Source organism: Acyrthosiphon pisum, chromosome A2 (genome assembly GCF_005508785.2).
Source record: "Acyrthosiphon pisum isolate AL4f chromosome A2, pea_aphid_22Mar2018_4r6ur, whole genome shotgun sequence".
NCBI lineage: Eukaryota > Metazoa > Arthropoda > Insecta > Hemiptera > Aphididae > Acyrthosiphon > Acyrthosiphon pisum.
In genome coordinates this window covers 39,047,466-39,067,841 of record NC_042495.1, presented here as the reverse complement: position 1 = coordinate 39,067,841, position 20,376 = coordinate 39,047,466, and the positions used below count along the sequence as shown (strand labels likewise).

The 20,376-nt window shown below is 29.3% G+C and overlaps 4 protein-coding genes across 7 annotated transcripts in view; 2 read left to right on the top strand and 2 right to left on the bottom strand.

The window, feature by feature from the left end:
- Positions 1-3,391, bottom strand: part of LOC100165544 (probable RNA-binding protein CG14230) — a 5,402-nt gene extending 2,011 nt beyond the window's left edge. The window contains exons 1-5 of the mRNA XM_029489163.1: positions 3,180-3,391; positions 2,985-3,097; positions 2,010-2,195; positions 1,655-1,839; positions 476-711 (exon numbers count right to left, since the gene is read on the bottom strand). Coding sequence (XP_029345023.1) covers positions 476-711; positions 1,655-1,839; positions 2,010-2,195; positions 2,985-3,097; positions 3,180-3,264 — 805 coding nt within the window. The 5' untranslated portion in view covers positions 3,265-3,391. The remainder of the gene's footprint in view (positions 1-475; positions 712-1,654; positions 1,840-2,009; positions 2,196-2,984; positions 3,098-3,179) is intronic.
- A 210-nt stretch (positions 3,392-3,601) lies between these two features.
- Positions 3,602-5,799, top strand: Awd2 (abnormal wing discs 2). 4 transcript variants are annotated; one of them, NM_001126184.2, is given in 5 exon segments: positions 3,602-3,787; positions 3,979-4,117; positions 5,225-5,326; positions 5,389-5,501; positions 5,567-5,799. In NM_001126184.2, coding segments are annotated over 4 exon segments (465 nt in total). In that variant the 5' UTR covers positions 3,602-3,787; positions 3,979-3,985; the 3' UTR covers positions 5,685-5,799.
- Positions 5,800-8,305: 2,506 nt separating this feature from the next.
- LOC100163488 (DIS3-like exonuclease 2) lies at positions 8,306-13,751 on the top strand. The gene is made up of 13 exons (XM_001942842.5): positions 8,306-8,702; positions 8,959-9,150; positions 9,224-9,365; positions 9,429-9,530; positions 9,621-9,892; positions 9,978-10,142; positions 10,213-10,405; positions 11,777-11,950; positions 12,275-12,522; positions 12,602-12,875; positions 12,944-13,128; positions 13,194-13,389; positions 13,479-13,751. Exons 1-13 carry the CDS (start codon positions 8,578-8,580, stop codon positions 13,671-13,673), a joined length of 2,463 nt encoding a protein of 820 aa, XP_001942877.1. The 5' UTR covers positions 8,306-8,577; the 3' UTR covers positions 13,674-13,751.
- The window catches only part of LOC100161437 (E3 ubiquitin-protein ligase MARCH6), a 7,562-nt gene continuing 839 nt past the window's right edge, over positions 13,654-20,376 (bottom strand). Inside the window, exons 2-6 of the mRNA XM_001942891.5 lie at positions 16,675-17,098; positions 16,367-16,597; positions 15,913-16,311; positions 15,549-15,824; positions 13,654-15,487 (exon numbers count right to left, since the gene is read on the bottom strand). Of these exons, the coding sequence (XP_001942926.1) occupies positions 14,192-15,487; positions 15,549-15,824; positions 15,913-16,311; positions 16,367-16,597; positions 16,675-17,064 (2,592 nt within the window). The 5' untranslated portion in view covers positions 17,065-17,098 and the 3' untranslated portion in view covers positions 13,654-14,191. The remainder of the gene's footprint in view (positions 15,488-15,548; positions 15,825-15,912; positions 16,312-16,366; positions 16,598-16,674; positions 17,099-20,376) is intronic.

Genomic DNA, 20,376 nt, shown 5'->3' with positions numbered 1-20,376 from the left:
AAAATCTAAAATGTAATGGTATTTACTATTTAATCAAATGTTAAGAGATATCAATAGTATAGAAAACTTGTATGAAAATTAATTATGTGTTTCAAATAATATGGTTTAATGAGTGGTTTGAGAGTATAAACACCCATTATCATTATTGTAGAAGAGAAGTTAATCTGTTTCTGTATAAAAGTCAATTTTCGATATTTAAATTACTAAATTCAAAATATCACAAGTTTTAGAGCTAAAAAATATTGAACATCAAAAATAAAATATTGAAAATGACTCATATATAGGCCTAGATAAACTTCTTCACTTCAATTTGAATAAGAAATGTTTATACTATAATACCATTCAATAAGCTATATTATTGGATATATGAAACTTAGTTTCAGTGTTTCAATAAAATTCACATTTGTAATTTGTGGGACAACAAATATCTGTGTAGCGTAGTAAATATTTTTATGAAATTTTGTATTTAACTCACTTTTATCAGAAGTTGGAAATAAGCTAGTAAAGCTAAATTGATTTTGAGAACTAAATACATCTTTTAGTTTATCACCAACTTTGTAATATTTATCTGTATCAACAACTGCTTCAGCTACAACTTTGTTTTGTTCTAATTTTTGCTTTTTAGGTCGCTTCTGTTTTGGTAATTCTGGTTTGTCTTTTACATATTTTTTATGTTCTTCTTGTGTTGGATCATATCTCACCATGTTGAATCTAAATCAGATAAAAATAATTATTTAAGATTTACTATCTTGTTTAGTAAAATATTTTAGGGAATTTTTTTTTTTTTTTTAATTTTAAAAACGCAAAATATATGTATAATGTTTAAACAGAATACTACATTACATAAACACCAACAACTTAATATGATTGATATTTCAAATCAAACAAATTTAATAAAAGTATCATAACAATCTGTTTTATATTTTTTTGTTAATGTAACATTTTTATTAATTCAATTTTTTTCATCCTTCTTGAACTTAAAGGTATTAAGAGCCCTAAGTTTAATCATTAGTCAGTTTCATTGAATTTTAAATTATTCATTTTTTAGAAAAACTTTGATACATATAGTTTAGCTAATATAAGTAGTTTAAAATATTTTGTGATAAAATGTTGTCCACTACGCTTAATTGTCAATTTATTAATACAGCTTGCTTCGCTGTATCTGTGTATATTGTGCTTAGTGCAAATGGATACAGCAAACCTAGCGGCTGACAGCATATTTTTGGTCACCGAAAACTCCTATGTTATAGTTTATCTGTGTCTAAAATCAATGCTTGGATATAAAATGAATGTTACATTTTGATTTTTACAGTGAGTTAACTAAAATTAAAGTGGCAAATTTATATTTGTAGCTTTTAACTCACAAAAATAAGCTATAAATATTTAATATATTTAATGTTTCATACCACATAGATATTTTTTACTATTTTTTTAAGAAACAAACGAGATTATTTAGTTCATAAATTGACAATTAAGCATGGTGGATAATATTTTATCACAAAAAATTATGAAGTATACAAAAGTACATTAACAGTTTTGGCTTATAATAATTATAATTTCCGAAATTTTGTTTTATGTTTAACTATACTAAAAGTATTCAAAAAGAACACAAATCATAGAGTAACTAAACCAGATTTGTTCCAAATAATCTTACATTTCATCTCCTTTAATCTTATTCTGTTTTTTAATTGATCGGCCAATCACATTTTCTAGAATATTCATTTGATTTTCTATCTCATCATCGCTCAATTTTTCAGTAGTTTCTTGTTCTTCAAAAAATCTTTTGTCCATTACAAACCGGTCATCTCCAGTAGCTTTAGATGTTTGCATATGGAACAACTAAAATATTAAATAAATAATAACATTTTAATAAAATAAGATATACATTACAGTATAAACCAAAGTATTTTATTTTAAATTGTGTATTTTGACCAGAAAGTAAATAAATATATACATGTTATGTGCAAATGTACATATGTTTAAGTTTCAATATATACATAATGATGTACCTTTTTGCCTTTTTCACCTTCAAATCGCAATTTTAACTTGTAATCAGATACTAACGCTCCTTGATTTTCATGATCACTAGCATCATCATCATCAAATAATGGTATCTTTTGCGTAGATGATTGCAAATCATTTACTTGTTGATCACCATCTTCATCAAATTTTATTTTCTTGTTCGATGATCCTCCCTAAAAATAATATAATTATGATTCTTATCATTTATTTTGGGTTTCAGTAAGATCAATGTCCTGCTAAAACTCAAACCAATAAACTATAGTACATTAAATGAAAATCTAAGAGTTATTATATAAATTGAAATAACATCTCTCAATTAAATTAAATATAATTATAGAATTCAGTAAAATTGACTTAAAAGTACTGTCACTTATTGGTAAATTGAGTTGAAGGGCCTAAATTTTAGAATTTGATTTTCAAATAATGTTATATTATGTTCTAAAATGATCAATAATACATATATTTTATAAAAATAGCCAGACTGTCTTAAAAATAAACACATTTTTAACAATAATCACAGGTTATATTTGTAAAATATTTGAAAATTAAAATTACTGGTTTAAAATATGTATGCCAGTTTGCATGAAAAATGTATTAATTTAATAGACCATTAGCTCACTATTGACTCGTTAAATGTTGAGTGATTATTCGTGCAACCAGCATTAAAAAGTTAATATGTTAACTACTTTACTAAACTGACTGCAGTTTAAATATTATTAGTGATTAGTAAACACATTAAACAAAAATTGAATTGAACATCTATAAAAACTCCTAAATTAACAATGAACAAAATATTTTTTATTAAGTATTTAAAAAATATATGTACACAACACTTTAAATTGATGGATTAAATAATTAAAATAATAACTTTTTATCGAAACTATTATGATATAAATTATAATATCATGATTCATGGGTTATAAGGATTTTTAAAAACAATGTTTGATAATTATGTAAGGTACCTTTAGTGCATTGGCAATTACACACTTTTGGTCTTGTAATGTTTTCCATTTTTCGGCTAATGCGTTCTGACGTTTAGCATCGTCTTCTTGAGTTTTATCAACGTTTTTTACATCTACACAAATAAAAAATAATGAAAAATAACACCTAATGAATGTTGAATAATACCAGGCTCATTTGTATTCGTATAGTTTTACCGTTTTGTTTCGTTTTCATCGCCGAACCGATTCCCGAGAAGGCTGGTAGATTCCTCTTCCATGTTGATTCGGATTTCTCTGTCATCGTAAAGGGTATCGTCTAAAAGCTTCTAAACTGAAAGCGGGCGAAGAGACACAAGAAATTATTGGAAAATCTTGTTTAAAAAAAAACCAATGCGGTCTTGTTTATAGTCAACATGCGTGAGTGATAAGGTTTATCAGACCATAGAATAGAGATAACATTTTTAGTTGGTATCACGATTAAAGATATAACTAAATTATATCTTTAATTGTGGTTGGTATTATGCATAGACCTGATAATAAATTTATTATATTAAAATTTATTATCAGGTCTATGGTATTATGATAATAGGTCCCGACCATGGTTATGTTTAAGTACCTTCATTTAACCACAGAACAATATAACCACAAAACTCGTCGAATACCGGCCACCGCGGCATTGTACCAATTAACCATTGTGAAGTCTGGACATTTTGGACTTTGACACTTTGTTTTTGTCTCTCGTCCGATAAACATCAATCTTGGGACCGCCTTTTCGGTTCTCTACCAGTACACATTTTTTTTCGCAGCACGCCCACTAAACAACGGTCAGTACAACAACATACTATTCTACAGCCGTTTTGTTTTTTCCTTTTCTTTTCTCTCGAAATCTGATCTCATTGTATTCCTTCGCTGTCCACCTCGCGGCCGCTAAACAATATAAAACACCCCGGCCGTCTCCTCGCTTGTTTTACATGTTCATTTGCTCGATACTAACAGCGTTTCAAATACTCATCAGACTAGCCATGGGCGACCCAAATGCGGAACGTACTTTCATCATGATCAAGCCCGACGGTGTGCAGCGTGGACTTGTCGGCAAGATCATCAAACGTTTCGAGACTAAGGGATTCAAACTGGTCGCCATGAAATTCCTCTGGGTGAGTAAGATAATTAATGGTCTTCGGCCGTAAGATACAATTAAAATACAATTAAACATAATAAACCGGGACCTGAATCACTGATTGCGATCCATCGCCCGGCATCAGGTGGCCTTAATCGGAGAATCACTGACGCTTCCGTCCAGGCATCCAAGTGCGATCCATTTTTCTATGAGTTTTTCAAATTGTTCGTTTCTCTTACAACAACTTTATCAATATTTATCTGAAATTTTATTTACGATTATTTATAATCTATATTTTGTATGAAATAGTTGCAACAATGTGTTTTTCCCATTACATACTAAAAGTATTATCATTGTATTGCATTTTAGGTTATGGTAATGTTTACTAATAACTTTAATTTGACTTTCCGGATTTCGATATTATTGTCTTCAATTTTATTTGTTGCCACAAATTAAATTATTATTTGTGCTTGCTAGTTGCTACTAATAATTACTACTAATTCCATAGTTAGTTGTTTTCTTTATTCGATAGTGGATGATACCTTAGAGTTAGATAAAATATTTAGTTGGATTACCCAAATACTATTTGAAACTAATTGCAATTCCAGACAAAATTAATTTTGTGAGATAAAAGACATTTCAGATACCTGTTATTTCTTGTCCTTAATTGTTTAGTATTACTACCTATATTTATCAATTTCCATTGTAAAAAAATAATTTTTAAATAGAATCACTTCTCACTTTCTCAGTTTCTATTATCAATACTGATATAACTTTAAACATTTTTATTTTATAATTAAATACTTTTTCATGTCTCCATGTTAAAATTAAAAAAATATATATAAATAAATATATTTTGGGACTGATCCAATTGAGATTTTTTTGTCCAAAAAAGCCTTGAGCAAACTGAAACTTATATTCTTAAAGTTCGGCCTAATGTTAGATAAATAGTTATAAAATGATTGCATTTTTATACGCATAATTAAAATATACATTTTGAACTTTGAAGTCTTAGAGTGTAGACAATGATGCCAATTGTGTAAATATACTTGGAAATTATTAATGATCCACTTGTTTTTTAATTTTATTAATTATTATCAATGCTGTAAATAACTTTTAAATACCTTCATTTTTATCTGTGTAGCCTTCTGAAGAATTGTTGAAGAATCACTATGCTGATCTTTCTGGCAAAGCATTCTTCCCCGGCCTTATCAAGTACATGGCATCTGGACCCGTTGTCCCCATGGTAAATTGTTGTTATATTCATAATATGTATTTTATTAATTAGCTAAAACCGTATAATTGTAGGTATGGGAAGGATTAGACGCTGTAAAAACTGGACGTTTCATTCTTGGTGCTACTGACCCGAAAAACTCGAACCCAGGAACTATTAGAGGAGATTTATGTATCCAAGTTGGCCGGTAAATATACATTGATTTATTACAATTTATTTTACAGTTAATTTTTATATTTTATATTTTTATAGCAATATCATTCATGGATCGGATGCTGTAGAATCTGCTAACAAAGAAATTGCTTTGTGGTTCTCTGAAAAAGAAGTGGTCCCATGGACAAAGGATATCGACTCGTGGGTTTATGAATAAATAAAATAAACATGGTATTAATATTTAAGTAATGTTCGAGCTTAAATAAAACCCAACTTAGGGTTATGTACGTGTAATTGTGCATTTTAATAAATAAATTCTTATAAAATATGTTGTCCTATTGGTTATGATTTTTTAAACATTTAATTTGTTATTCAACACATGTCATCCATTCCTCCTCTCAATAAGGTTTATAATTTGAGACGCCAAATTTAAATTTTTTTAAGTGAAGTGAAACCTTACTGGATTTCATGATGGACGCTATAGGACAGATGATGATGTGATAGATTTTATAATGAAATAAATTAATGTATATTCTCTTAGGGATTATGATATATATATAATAATAAACAAATATATAACATTAATGTGCCTATTTTACGTTATATTATCTAGAATCAGAATTAAAGACTGTTATCTATACTCTATAGTACATAAAATGTATAATAGTTCAAAATTGACTGATTAAAAATTCTATTTAGATGAATCAGAATTTAAATGTTGAAAATAATCTTATTATTAAAATATAAAAAGATGTTTAACAATTTCTAGGAAAAGAGTTATTCTCGTTTGAATGATTATTCTAAGTATTTGAAAATGTTTTATAAGACTTCAGTATAAATAAAAATTCTTAAAATAATAATTTTACTATAGCATGATTTGCAAATTGCTTGGTATAACAACATGTGTCATATATTATATTGTATAGGAGCTTAGTTGTAACAAACACTTGTAACGGTGGCAGATCTTATTAATAATATTAACCTATTATATTGTAAACAATAAAATCTTCATGATTGACTTCCTAATCAATATTAGGTTAAAAATTAATTTGTAATATTTTAATTTATTGAGTAGTTTATAATAACAATTTAGAACTGTAGTTAAGAAATGTTGAATGCAATTCTGTGGTACAATTCATAATTGTACACTTAAATTTAAAAAAATATATATTATAATCATAATATGCGTTACAGTGTTGATTTTATAATATACTAAAAATCAATAGTAATAGGTGCTTGTAACAAGTGCTTTTATGCTTAAGTGCATAGCATAATATTATTATAGATTATAATTAATATGGCTAGCTATAATCTTATAGCTATAACTTATATTATAGTAGCTACTACATATTATATATAATATAAAACCCTTTTAAATAAATTGTCGGGTGAAGCGATAGCACTATTCGCTGCATCAGTGACAGTGTGCATTTGCCCATTTTGGGTATCTGGTGAAAATACTCCACTTTTCCGATTGGGAATTTTTATGCATTTTATTGGTGTAGCTTAAAAACAGATGACCATAAATACTTTAAGTTTCTCACAGATGTTAATATGACTTTTTTTCTATATGACTATACTTAATAACATTTTGACTCTTTTAAAGCTATTTATAATAATAAGACATTATTGATGTATTTTTTTAAAAGTTTTTTTTCAATTATTGTGATAAATAATTTTTCGTTATATCAAAAACTTAAAATTGTGATACAAGGTTCCTTTTAAGTTATTTATAGTGTAATTAAAAAAAAAAATGTTGAGCTTAAATCCACAATATATTTTCTGGTTGGCTAAAGTTAGAATTTTAACGGAATTTGTCGAAATCACAAAAACCTACAAATTATTTTTCAGTTATTGATTCATAAAAAATTTAATTTCATAGATAACATTTTAAAATGTAATAGAAGGTTCCTCAAAAGTTTTTCTAGTTACGTAAAGGAAAAAAACTCACAGGAAAGTTACACAATTTATAGCTGAAATATTTCCGATTTTTATTAAATTTGATTATTTATACAAGGATGTTGGGCACACAGTATGTGGCGCAACTTGAGATTAAATCTTGGAAGTTCTACAATAAATTTTATTATGAATTGTTCACATTTGGCTCTGCCCCCCCTTCAATATTCCATATTACTAATATTTAGAAATTATTTACAATTTGTTGGTAAACAACAATATTATTGTTAATATAAACATATTAATGCTTTCAAAAATTAAAAAATTTTTCAAAAAAACAAAATATCTTAAAAAAATAAATTACAAAATGTATTAGAAATGTTAATAAAAAATACAATTGAAATTTTCAGTATACTTCTGCGTACATAATAATATATTAATACATGTATGTACGAAATAGGTACTGTTTAATTAAATAAATGAAAAATTAATAGAATATGGAAAATGTAATATTAATTTTAGAACGAGTACAAATATAAAGTTACAAAATGTGATTTTGAAATTTCTGCGATTGTCACGTAGTAGCATAGATTTATATTTCAGAACAGACAGCAGACTCCACTCCGTACTCGCCTTGCCTAGTCGATGATCAAAACGTGGAATCAAATTTAAAAAAAAAAATTTGTTTATTACTTTATTATTACATAAAAACCTGACTGAATCTGACAATCACCATTCAACGGCGTATTTATGGGGGGAGATCGAGGGGATCAATACTCCCCCCCGATAATCCGTGCAAACATTTTCGAAGTCTTAACTTAAGGCCTCCAACTTTAAAGGCGGGGCTACTGGATGAAATCATATAATCAAATCACTCCCATCCCACCCAAGACAAAAACCTCAATGCGTCACTGGACATGATAACAATGTTGACAAACAGTCGACGACACCATGGAATATATAGATACGACACTACGACAGCTCAGCTACAGCTGCTGCAGTTAACTGTTAACATTATTACATTAGTCGAGTGTTTCGTTTCAACATTGCCAAAGTGCCAGTCTGCTCTTATGCCTTCTGCCCCTTCTGTGTGCCACATATCCAGGAAACCTGTGTACCCAACTATTATATCCATTGGTACTAATTTTCACTGTTAGTCTTAGTTCATATCCGTTTTTCCGAATAGTCCGTCCTCAACCCGATCCTTGACTGCCATGGACTTTTTGGAAAATCTGTCGCGCCAACTGGAGGACATCCGGCTTGATGGAACAAACGTGAGAGCGGAATTCCCCTGTCCACGATCAGTCTTGCGATATCTCAACGACCAAGAATCTATGAAGTAATTTAATAAATGGCTTTAACCGCTTATAAAGCTATATTATAATAATATAATTTACAAATTTTATAATTGATGTATCAAATGTTTCAAGTGTATGTTTGTTTATAAAGATTAATCACTTATAGAGTGTAATATTATTGGTTAAGTGTTTAACTCTGAATATTAGTTTAATTGATATACATAAAATAATTAGTAAAACTGTGTTACCTAATCTTTTTTTATAAAAAATTGTAAAAACTAATTTTTTTTGCCACAGTGATCCCAATAATTTAACAAATGCATCAAACTTAGAAAATGGTATAGATAATGAAGATACACCTGAAAATCAATCCAGAATACGGACAAGGAAACGTTTACAAAGGAGACAGAAACAAAAGATAAAATCTTTATATGAGAAACATAATATTAATCCCAATGAACAAAATCGATCAACTACAAATACTACAGAGTATGTATACAAATAATAACAATAACGCGTAATAGTTTATTAAAACTTTAGTTTTTTCCATATTTCTTTGAAGGCCATTATCGAATCAGAAAGATTTTTATCTTGATTATATGCAGTTGGATGATGTGAAAAAAGGTTTAGAAAGTGGTGACCTTTTTGAAGGAAATATACGTATTAGTCAAAAATGTCCCACAGAAGCATATGTTCCTTCACCGGTAAGAAATGTTTGTGAAATGTTTGTTTATAATATTCTACTCATAATATTTTATATTTTATAGGATAAATCAAAGGATATATTGATAAACGGTATTAGATCACGGAATAGAGCTCTAGATGGTGATAAAGTTGTCGTAAAAATACTGGACAAATCTAACTGGAGGGTATTTTATTGGACATTTTAAAAACATAAAAATCCACTCTTATCAAAACAGTATCATCTTAATGTTAATGCTTTAATCTGTTTATTATAGAACCCAGATACAGAAGATTGTCAACGAACTGGCTTGGTGGTTTACGTAACAAGTTCTAAAGAGAATCGTATCGTAGTAGGATCCCTGATAGTTGATAGAGGTGTTATTCATCGATATAGCACATTAATTCCCAGAGACTGTCGAATTCCCAGATTACTTGTGGACACTTCAATTTGGCCGTTCCCTATTGAATTGAGGGATGGGACCAAAGAATCAAAAGAATTGTTTTATGCTGTTTTTTCACGCTGGGATAATTACAAGACTCCCTTTGGGTATTATAATATGCTTAGGCATCTAACATATTGCAGTATATAATGTATGCATTACTTTATTTTGTGTATATACTATGGTTTCTAGAGTATTGAAGGGAGTTTTGGGGGAATCAGGAAAAATAAATGCAGAAACTGAAGGTATACTGATTGCTCATGACATACAGGAACATCCATACCCAGAAAATATAGATAAATATTTTCCGCCACCGTTTTCTGTAGAAGAAGAACTGAAACACAGGAAAGATTTCAGGTATTTTACTTGATCGCATAAATGTAATCTAGGCATATATCTATGAATAATTTGTTTTCTCATTCTGTAGAAAAAATTGCATTTTCTCCATTGATCCTCCTACCGCCAAAGATCTAGACGATGCGCTTTCTTGTGTACCACTGCCAAACGGTAATTTTGAAATTGGTATTCACATATCTGATGTCTCATATTTTGTCAAGCAAGGTACACCATTAGATGAAATTGCAGAAAAATTGGCCACTAGTGTTTATTTAATACAAAAAGTAAGTATTGAATGCAAGCCCAGATTAAGGGGGGGGGGCATGGCCCCGGGCTTCGATAGTTAGAATTTTTTTAGGGGACTCTAATTTGTCCATTACTTTTTTCGTTATAGGCTATGTAACTCTAAATAAATCACCCAAAAAAAATCGATGATTATTTAGCTAGGAAAAAAGCTTGTAAATTATAATTTATAAATAAAGTGGTACATTATTTATTATGTATTGCTATATGCCTATATACATAACATCTATATATTATATTTATTATATCAGGTACATAATATTAAATAATATACAATGTTTTCCAGGGTGAAGTGACCGGCCAACGTCATTTGAAAGTATACCAAAAATGATGAATAAATACCCTTTAAAGATTGAATCTAACTTTTTTATTTTTTTAGTTGTGGGCAATTAACTTTTTTTTATCAAAACCATGCATATCATCACGCATTTGTTTATGTACCTTCAAAATTTTTCAACATTTTGACGTAATTTTATTTTTATTTTAGAGCTATTTAATTGTCCTATCAACTGACATACACAATTAAACCTGACATGTGCTAATTATTTTTATTAAATTAAAAAAAAAGATAAAAGTTGGTAAAAATTAGTATTTTTAAAAGGAAATTGTGCATTATTCCAAATAATTTATTATTAACTACGAGTTTATGTTTTTTTGTATTATGACAACTACAATTTACCGTATAGTATAAAATTAAACAATTGACGACCAACTAACCTACTCAATCCTAGGAAAATTAAGATTGTGACGATTAACAGGATTGTATTATGAAAACAATCTTTCAAGGTATCCTAGGTATATTAATGTATAATTCAGTATAATTCAGTAAAATCATACAAAAAACCCAAACTAAGTAATAAATTATTTGGAATAATACACGATTAATTCCTTTAAAAAATACTAATTTTTGCCTACTTTTTTTCTACTTTTTTAATTCTAGTTCAATTGCGTATGTCGGAGTGTTGATAGGAAAATTAAATAGATTTAAAATAAAAAAAAAATTACATCAAAATGTTGAAAACTTTTGAAAATACATAAAAAAATTTGTGATATGTATGGTTTTGATAAACAAAAAGAATTGCCCATAACTTAAAAAATAAATAAGTTAGAACCAATCTTTAAAGGGTATTTCTTCATCATTTTTGGTATATTTTTATATGATGTCGGCTGGTCACTTCACCCCGGAACACATTATAGTGCACAGTAATATTTTTTTTTCGTACAGGGGCCTCATTTAAAACTTTGGCCCCTGGGCCTCAAAATGTCTTAATCCGGGCTTGATTGAATGTAAATAATTTGTTCTTGCACTCAAGATTTTATTCAAACCAAATTGTATTATTTATTAACAATAGGTGTATCACATGCTACCTCCAGCTTTGACAATGATGGCGTCATTACTACCAGGAACCGATAAACTAGCTGTCTCTATCACTTTGGAAATGACACCCGATGCTAGTGTGATTAGTCACTCTTTTAGTCAATCTATTATTCATTCTTGCGCTCAATTGCATTACGCACATGCTCAAGTATGTTTTTTTTGTTATATTATTATAAATACTGAAGTAGTGCAGTAAGTATCTAGGGGGGGGGGGTATGTCATAATCTCTTCCCCCGGAGACCAAATTTTGTACACAATACAACATGTATATGATAATATGAATATAATATGTGTATATATACTGAATGTCTATTAAACATTTTATATCCCCCCCTTGAAAAAATCCTAGACACGCTACTGTACTGAAGTAATCAACCTTGAGCATTGGTATTAACTACCAAAGCTATTTAAATTATAGTATATTAGTAGTGTATTATATATAATTAATAATTTGAGAACCTGTATGGTTTAGATATTCTTAGAAAATCCTGATAAAAAAGATTGGGATGAATCTGAGTTTCCTACTGTGTATAATGGTTATACAGTCAGTGACTGTGCAACAGCTGTTAGCCATTTACATAAACTTGCGGCACTGATGCGAGAGAGACGTTTTGGCTCTGGTGCGCTGGCGATCAACCAACCGAAGTTGTCTTTTGAAATAGACAGAGCTACATGCGAGCCACTGTCGTATTCGTTGTATATACTCCACGAGAGTAATTGGTTTGTCAATAGTACTCTTATTTTTTTTTTTTCAATTGTGATGTTTGGAAAATTAATTGTTATCTCTTTCAATTAACAGGTTAATAGAAGAATTTATGCTTCTTGCCAATACAATGGTCGCTGAACATTTAAAAACTCACTTCCCTACTACAGCAATGCTCAGAAATCATCACGCACCAGATGTTGCTCCTATGGAAAAAGTAGTGAAACTATTGAAAACACATGACATTGATATTGATTTTACTTCAGCTGGATCTATTCATAAGTCTAAAGCTGTCTATTGTCAAGGTGAAAATTCAAAGAATTCTCATTGGGATATTATTATTAACAATATTCTATCAAAACCGATGGTTGTAAGTAAAAAAGTCAATTATACATATTAAAATGTACAAAAAATGTTGAAAACATTGTTGTTTTGTAGCGTGCCGAATACTGTGTTATTGATCCAGACAGAATCATGTCTCATTTTGCACTCAACGTACCATATTATACACATTTTACCTCTCCCATTCGTAGATATCCAGACATAGTCGTGCACCGTATGCTCATATCTTGGTTAACAAACAAGCCAATCAAGGAATACGAAGACCCAAAAATCATTGACAAGTAATGTTTATTTTGATGCACTGCATTTTTGATAACCAACCAATCATATATCATTATAAATTTAGGATAGCCATCAATAGCAATGACAAAAAGAATAACGCAAAGAAAGCGTCAGAAGCTAGTGCCGATATTTATGCTGCGTGTTTGATCGGTAAACTCGGAGGCCTAAAGGTGGATGCGGCCATAATGGAAGTAAAAGAAAACTATTTTGAAGCCACAGTCCTCTCAATGAACATGAATGTTAGAGTTTATGTGAATATTGTGAGTGTAGTTGTCGCCTAAACAAGTTATCTTATATTAATTTACCATCAGCTGATAAAATACTAAAGTTTGTTTTTATTTGTTTCCAGTCTCACAACAACCCAGACTTGCTACATAAAGTCTGTAAGTTCTTAATCTTTGACAATAAACCCACGTTAGTTGTTTGGTGGGATAACAAAGGTGAAAACAAGCAAACCCTTCAACTCTTTGACAAAGTGAAATTGAAGCTCTTGAAAAGAGAAAATTGTTTGAAATTAAGAGCCATTTTGATCAGAGACGAATAGACTTATATTTATTGTGATTCAATACATAGTGTATTTAGTATGTAATATGTATTTGAATTAAAACTTTTTTTTTTTTTTTTATTATCGTTTTCAAGTTTTAATGATAAGAAATGTTGTTTATTATTATAATTTTTATCAATAAATACATTTATAATTTTAGACTTTCAAGTGTAAGGTCAATTAACAACATCAATATAATATAATATTAACACACATTTTACGATGGGATACAGTACAGAGTTAATTAATTTATATATTTTATTTTTATTAAGTTGAATAACATTTAAAATAGCATAGGTTATTTTAGAGTATATATTATATCATATAACTTAAAATATGTAATATAATAATATAATATATATATAAATATATATTACATAATAATTAATATATTATATAAATATATTGAAGTTAAAAAAAAAAAAAAAAACAAACAAATATCTTACACAAAAGTTTATACAAATAATAATATAATAATAATAAAGACATAAAACAATTCACCATAGTATTATAGTTTTCTAATTTTGACCCGAAACCGCAGTTGTATGGTTATAATTTACAAGTCTTCTACCCACTAAATATTTATCATTTTTAATGTGTTCGTAGAGTCTTTTGAATTGACGCACTTGCATCATCATCCCCTTAACAATGGCCATAGTGAGCATAAGTGTTGGATATATTCTCCTAGCGATCAGTAGTCGTGTGCCGTGGTTTTTGACGATTAGTGGTATTACAGAGTATGCAATCACATACGGTACAGCTAGGAACAAACTGAGAACGGCAATTACGGGTATAGCTAGGTCTTGCATCATTAACTTGAGATCCAAACGCATGAAGCCGTCTCTGTATGTACGTTCAATGGCTCGCCTTAGAGACCAATCGGGTCCCATAAGGGTTATGGCGCACGCAATTTTCATATATAAAACTCCCAGTGCCCAGTCTTGCCATGCCCAGAGTACAGGTGTCTGGTGTAAAGGCACTCGGAACGGTACTACCATAACGAGCTCCAAGAGTAGACCAAATAAAAACGGTATTATACCGAGTAGCACGATAAAAGCGACCATTGCTTTTGAACTAATTTTTAGCCAAAACTTTAATCGATTGATGACAACAGTACGTCCTTCTGGCAGCCATCCCGCAATAAAACAAACAGCACGTACTGATAACCAACATATATATGTGCCACACGCTGCAGTATATAATTCATGTATGTTGGGCAACTGAGATGGTTCTGGGGTAGATGGTAGTAATGCTGGCCAAAATGACATGGCTAAACGACCCAACCATACAGGTATTGTGATGATTGACAAACTAATTACGACTACAGATAGAGCTACTAGGACGAGTAAGGCGATCAGACGTATAGCAAAATTAGTGGGTCGAGTGTAAGGTCGAAAACCTACAGGTCCACCACGTCTTAACAACCCCTCGTGAGCTGCTCCCAAATCAGCTGCAGGTGGATGTATGGGCGCCACAACGGGAGGTAGTTCTTCCCCATCACCAAGTAGATATGACTTTATTCCAAGCAAATGTGAGACAACAAGACACCAGAAACGAATGCCCATTTTCAGCCAGTTGCGAGTGTGTGTTTGTTCCAGTAGGGCTGGTAATACAACCTGGAGAAGTAATAGCTCCATGGACAATTCATTAACAGAATCGCTGTGTAAAGTTACATTATATGGCAAAAATGTTGGCCAAATAAATTTCAGAATTCGTATTGGCAGCCATACAACAAGAAATACAGCTGTACCAAATATCATAGCTGAAGCAATGAGTCTTCGCCCATGTTGCAACATGCCTTGTTGTATTAGTTCCTAAAAAAAATTAAATACATGAGCATTGAGTAATTGTTTAATGTTTACATGTTTATAATACTTGAATAGGACTAAAATCTGGATCGTTTAGATTTCGCAAGAACCATAATACACCAGGTCGGACAACTTCTCGAAGGAGTAGTACAAATGAAGCAAAATAATACACATACACCATTCCAACCAGCCAATGGATGAACATGGAGGTACCAGGAGCCAAACGGAAACTTGCTAGCCTATCTTTGAAACTCGTGTCAAACATTGACAACGAACATATGTCCAACCACCAGCCGCATACTAAAGGCAGTACACCAATTTCAACAACTGATAACAAGGATACCTAATAAAAACAAACAAATAAAATATAAAATCAATAAACAAATATTTAAACGTGTTCAAATAACTGAAAAGTAGTTTAGTTTACTCACTTTTACAACAATATAGCTAAGTCCAATTATACGTTTGGATCGTCTAAATCCTATAATAGTCGCAAAGGTGTGCATGATCAACAAACACATACCAATGAGACAGTATCCGCAAAGTGTGGTGACCAAACCTTCAAAATGTGAAGCAGCTACCTTATCTTGTAAAGCCATCGCAGTAATTGCCAGATTACCCATTTGGTATGGACAAAATGCAAACACCAATATAAATAATGCATTCATAGAGACCACCCAAAACACATGTTCTAAAAACACCAATGAGCCATCTAATCCTAAAAGGCGTTCCCAAGTCAAATCTTCAGCAGCCCGATCTCCCCAATCTATTGGATTCCAATGTCCTTCATCTACTTGATTTCCATTTTCTTGACGAAGTTCTCCTTCAATCTATTAAGAATAATGTTAATATATAGCCATTTATATTTACCCCAAGATATCTTACCTCTTCTACAAGATTTTCTTCAGGAATGGGAGGTAACAGTACATTAAGCTGTTGTTGGTTATTAGGTTCATCTCTTTCTAACCAATCTGGACCACCACCATGTAATATTTGTTCACGTAGCCAAATTAATCCAATAAATGCAAACAATGTGCAAGTTACAACAAAACAGCCATGAAATATATCCCCAGAAATGTTCTTTGATGACCACATATCAAGAGGCAATGACATCACCTATTTTTTTTTTTAAATATTAGTAAAATAAAATACAGTTAATTTAATTTGATAAGTAAATCTATAAAATCACGTACAGCATCAAAAGAACCATTAAACAGGCTTCGGTAAATCCTACATGCTGTAAAAGGTACAACGCATAGCCAAGCCAGTCCAACCAAAGTAAAATGCAACCAATATTTTATTCCAGTTAAAACACTTGAAGTGATACCAGCAGCGACATCTTTAATAGGTAATCGTCGAGGCATGTCTGGGGCATAGATGGGGGTGAATGAAAATCGATAGCTACAAAGCTCACAATACTCTTTACGACTGTAACGCATCCATTGTACCAAGCACTCTTGATGAATATACTTAATGCTGCCTGTACATATGCAAGGATGAAACAATGGCCGTTCTGGCATGCCTTCCGATCGGCACACCCTGCATATGTCCGCTCCTTGAGAAGGGTCGTCCATATTGTCCATCTTGCAGTAGCAGATGGAATGCTATTCTATGAATCTAAAATGGAATAAAAAAAACAAATAATGACTAAATGTTACTAGTAATTTTATAACTAAAATAAACTAATATTATATAATACCTAAATGATACTGAATAATGTTATCAGTACTTTTTTTTAACCAACAATTTTTAGATGGGTAATACATACACTAATCCCAATCATAATAAAGTAAAATAAACTGATAAAAACAAAAAAAACAATTAGTTAATTATGAAGACTATCAAAGAAGAAATCATTACAAAAAACGTATTATTATTATCTTGTAAATTAGCTATAAACTATGTTATTATATGAAGATAGATACAATTCTTTAAGAATTTCTGATAAATTAAGCAGTTTAAAACTGAGACAAAATAATAAATTAATACATATAAATAAATTGATATACATACCATTTATTGTCATAGAGGTAATGTAACAAAATATAAGTATTTAGGTAAAAAGAATTTTTATTACTGCCAAGAATATTTGCTAACATGTACATATTTTTTTCTTCTATCACAGTAAACTTAGAAAAAATAAATACTCCATCAAAGCCAACAGACTTTAATACTTGTATAAATTATAAAGACTAACTTTGAGAAACCAATTCTTAAAAAGAACAGAAGAGTTGTAGATTTAGAGAAAAAAAAAAGAAAGTTATTAGAGATAGTTACTAAAACAAAAAATAAATATACATATTATACCCATTACCAACCAGTACAAAGTATTCAAAAATATGGTAAATAATATTTTAAAAATGTAAGTTAATTTAATTGTTTTTGTTTACGTAATTATGGTTAAGTAACATAGGATGAAGTTGGAAGAAAGTCACAACTAGTATAAGTAACTTATATAGATAAATGTATATAAAACCTAAGTATTTATGTAAGGTAGGTGTCAACATAAAATATATACTTATGTAATGTTATTCAACAACAACATATTGTTTAATAATAGTGTTAAAAAATGAATTATTATTTATAATATTCTTTTAAAAAAATAAATAAAATGCTTATTTCACAGTTTTTTCTATTGCATATAAATCCTAGCCTTATTTATTACATAACTAACATAATTAATAACGATATTAATATTCTTCAGTAATGACAATATTTTAAAACACACTAAGAGGCATTAGATTATTGGTAGGCAAGTTACTGATTAGTCATTTTCTATCACTTAAATATTGTTGCATATAGATGACTATTATTTAATATTGATATTTCAAGGAGTTTCATAAATATAATTCATATACCTAAATGAAAAAAATTTGTATTAATAAACCATATAGTTTTTAGGAATTCTCTTGATTAAGTAACATGTTAAATCAACAGGTGATAGATACAAACTTATTAAGGTTGGGTAAGTACTCAACAAACATAAAATTATCCAAGTCTTAAATTATCGTAAAATCTTATAATATTGAAAAAACTATTTTACATTCAATATTATTTAATACTGTTATGCAGTTATATCCCATTTGAACATTTTTATAAATAAGTAGCTGCCCGACCTTCCTCCGGAAGAAATTATTTTTTTATAATTTAATTTAAAATCATATGACTATTTTTTGGCTATACAAATAGTATAATATAATTGCATATTGTAGTTATTGTTATTGCTAATTTCTGAAAATTGTATATCCTACATTTTGAATTCCAACCACTTGAGTGGTAAATTTTATTCTTTTTATTATAGAATAGAGATAAGGTAGAAAAAATGTAACAATAAATTATTTGTTCAATGAATAATATATATTTCAAATGGAAAAATGCAAGTGCAAACAAATAAATAAATAATTAATAATAATAATAATAATAATAATAATAACAAAAATAATAAATAAACAAACAAACTGGTTTCCTTCGTCTCCAAAATCAAGTTAGATTCTTACATATATTATAGATTAAATTACAGTAAGTAAATAATAAGTTTGTTTTTGATACCAAGGAAATTAGTACATATAATTCTAGAACCAAGCAATTTTTAAAATTTTTTTTAAATTATGTGAATGTAGTTTGTGATGAAAAAACTAGGGCTTTGCACCCAAACATAACCCGAAACCCAAATTTCCATTTGGGTTTACCGGAAACCAAAATTATTGAAAATTAAGTGGCATATCAACTTGTATGTATTTTTTGCAACTAACGCAACTAAGAGGATAAGAAGATAGTAGTCTAAATTTGTAATGGATAACTCAATTTTTTTTTTTGTAACTAACAATAATTAATTAAAAATTAAAAAAACCTTGATGCTAGATGATTGTTTTATTTTATTTCACAATATTCAAAAATAGACTATAGTAATTGTGTTGTAAAACATTCTTAATCAAAAATAAATATAACGAAAATATACTTAATTAAAAATTAAAATAATATGTAAGCTAGAACTTTCTTCTGTTGAAAAAGGACTGAGTAAGTACTAGGTAATAAGTAATAAACTAATAACTAATAAGTATTAATATTTAATTTGTATTTTTTAATCTTTTTCATTATGTTTACTTTAAATATAAAATTAGATAGGTAACTATATCAAATTTGCATTGAAAATCTCATGTTAATTGATATACAACATGGGTTTTTATTTTAACACCCGAATTAACCATAATTAACCCGAATAAATTTTCATTTAACCGTAACCAGAAAAGTGTATTAACCCGTAACACCCGAATTCAATAACCAGAAATTTCTTTCAACACCCAAAACCCGAAAAAATGATTCCGGTGCAAAGCCCTGAAAAAACCTATGGTGCCATCAGAATTTCTGGGTCGGACTTAGTTTTGAAGTTACAGCAGATTTATTATGTTGATTTCGTGAAATTGAAATATTGAATGTGTTTTTTTGTTAATGTGTTTTAAAACAAAATTGTTAAAAGCACATATACACCCGGCTTGGTCACTCGATCTGGGCTCTACATATTATTGTTATATTAATGTTCCCATACATCCTTAATTATGCTCAAGATAACAAACTCATATTTTATGTAACAATTCAAATTGTTTATATATAATTGAAAATTATTTAATCAGTAATAAATAACAATAGGTATTAATTTTGTTTATAGATATAAATTATAATCAAGTACAATACAAACATTTATTTATCTTAGACAATGTATCATAATATTGATTTATATGTCCTTATTTGTATCATTATTTATTTTCTAGATTAAAGTCAAGATTAAAGTAATCTAGAAAATATTCTTTAAAACAACAGTCGTGGGTATTAATTTATAATGAATTCCTACCTACGACTTACTAGAGGAAAATAATTGAAAACATGACAACACTACA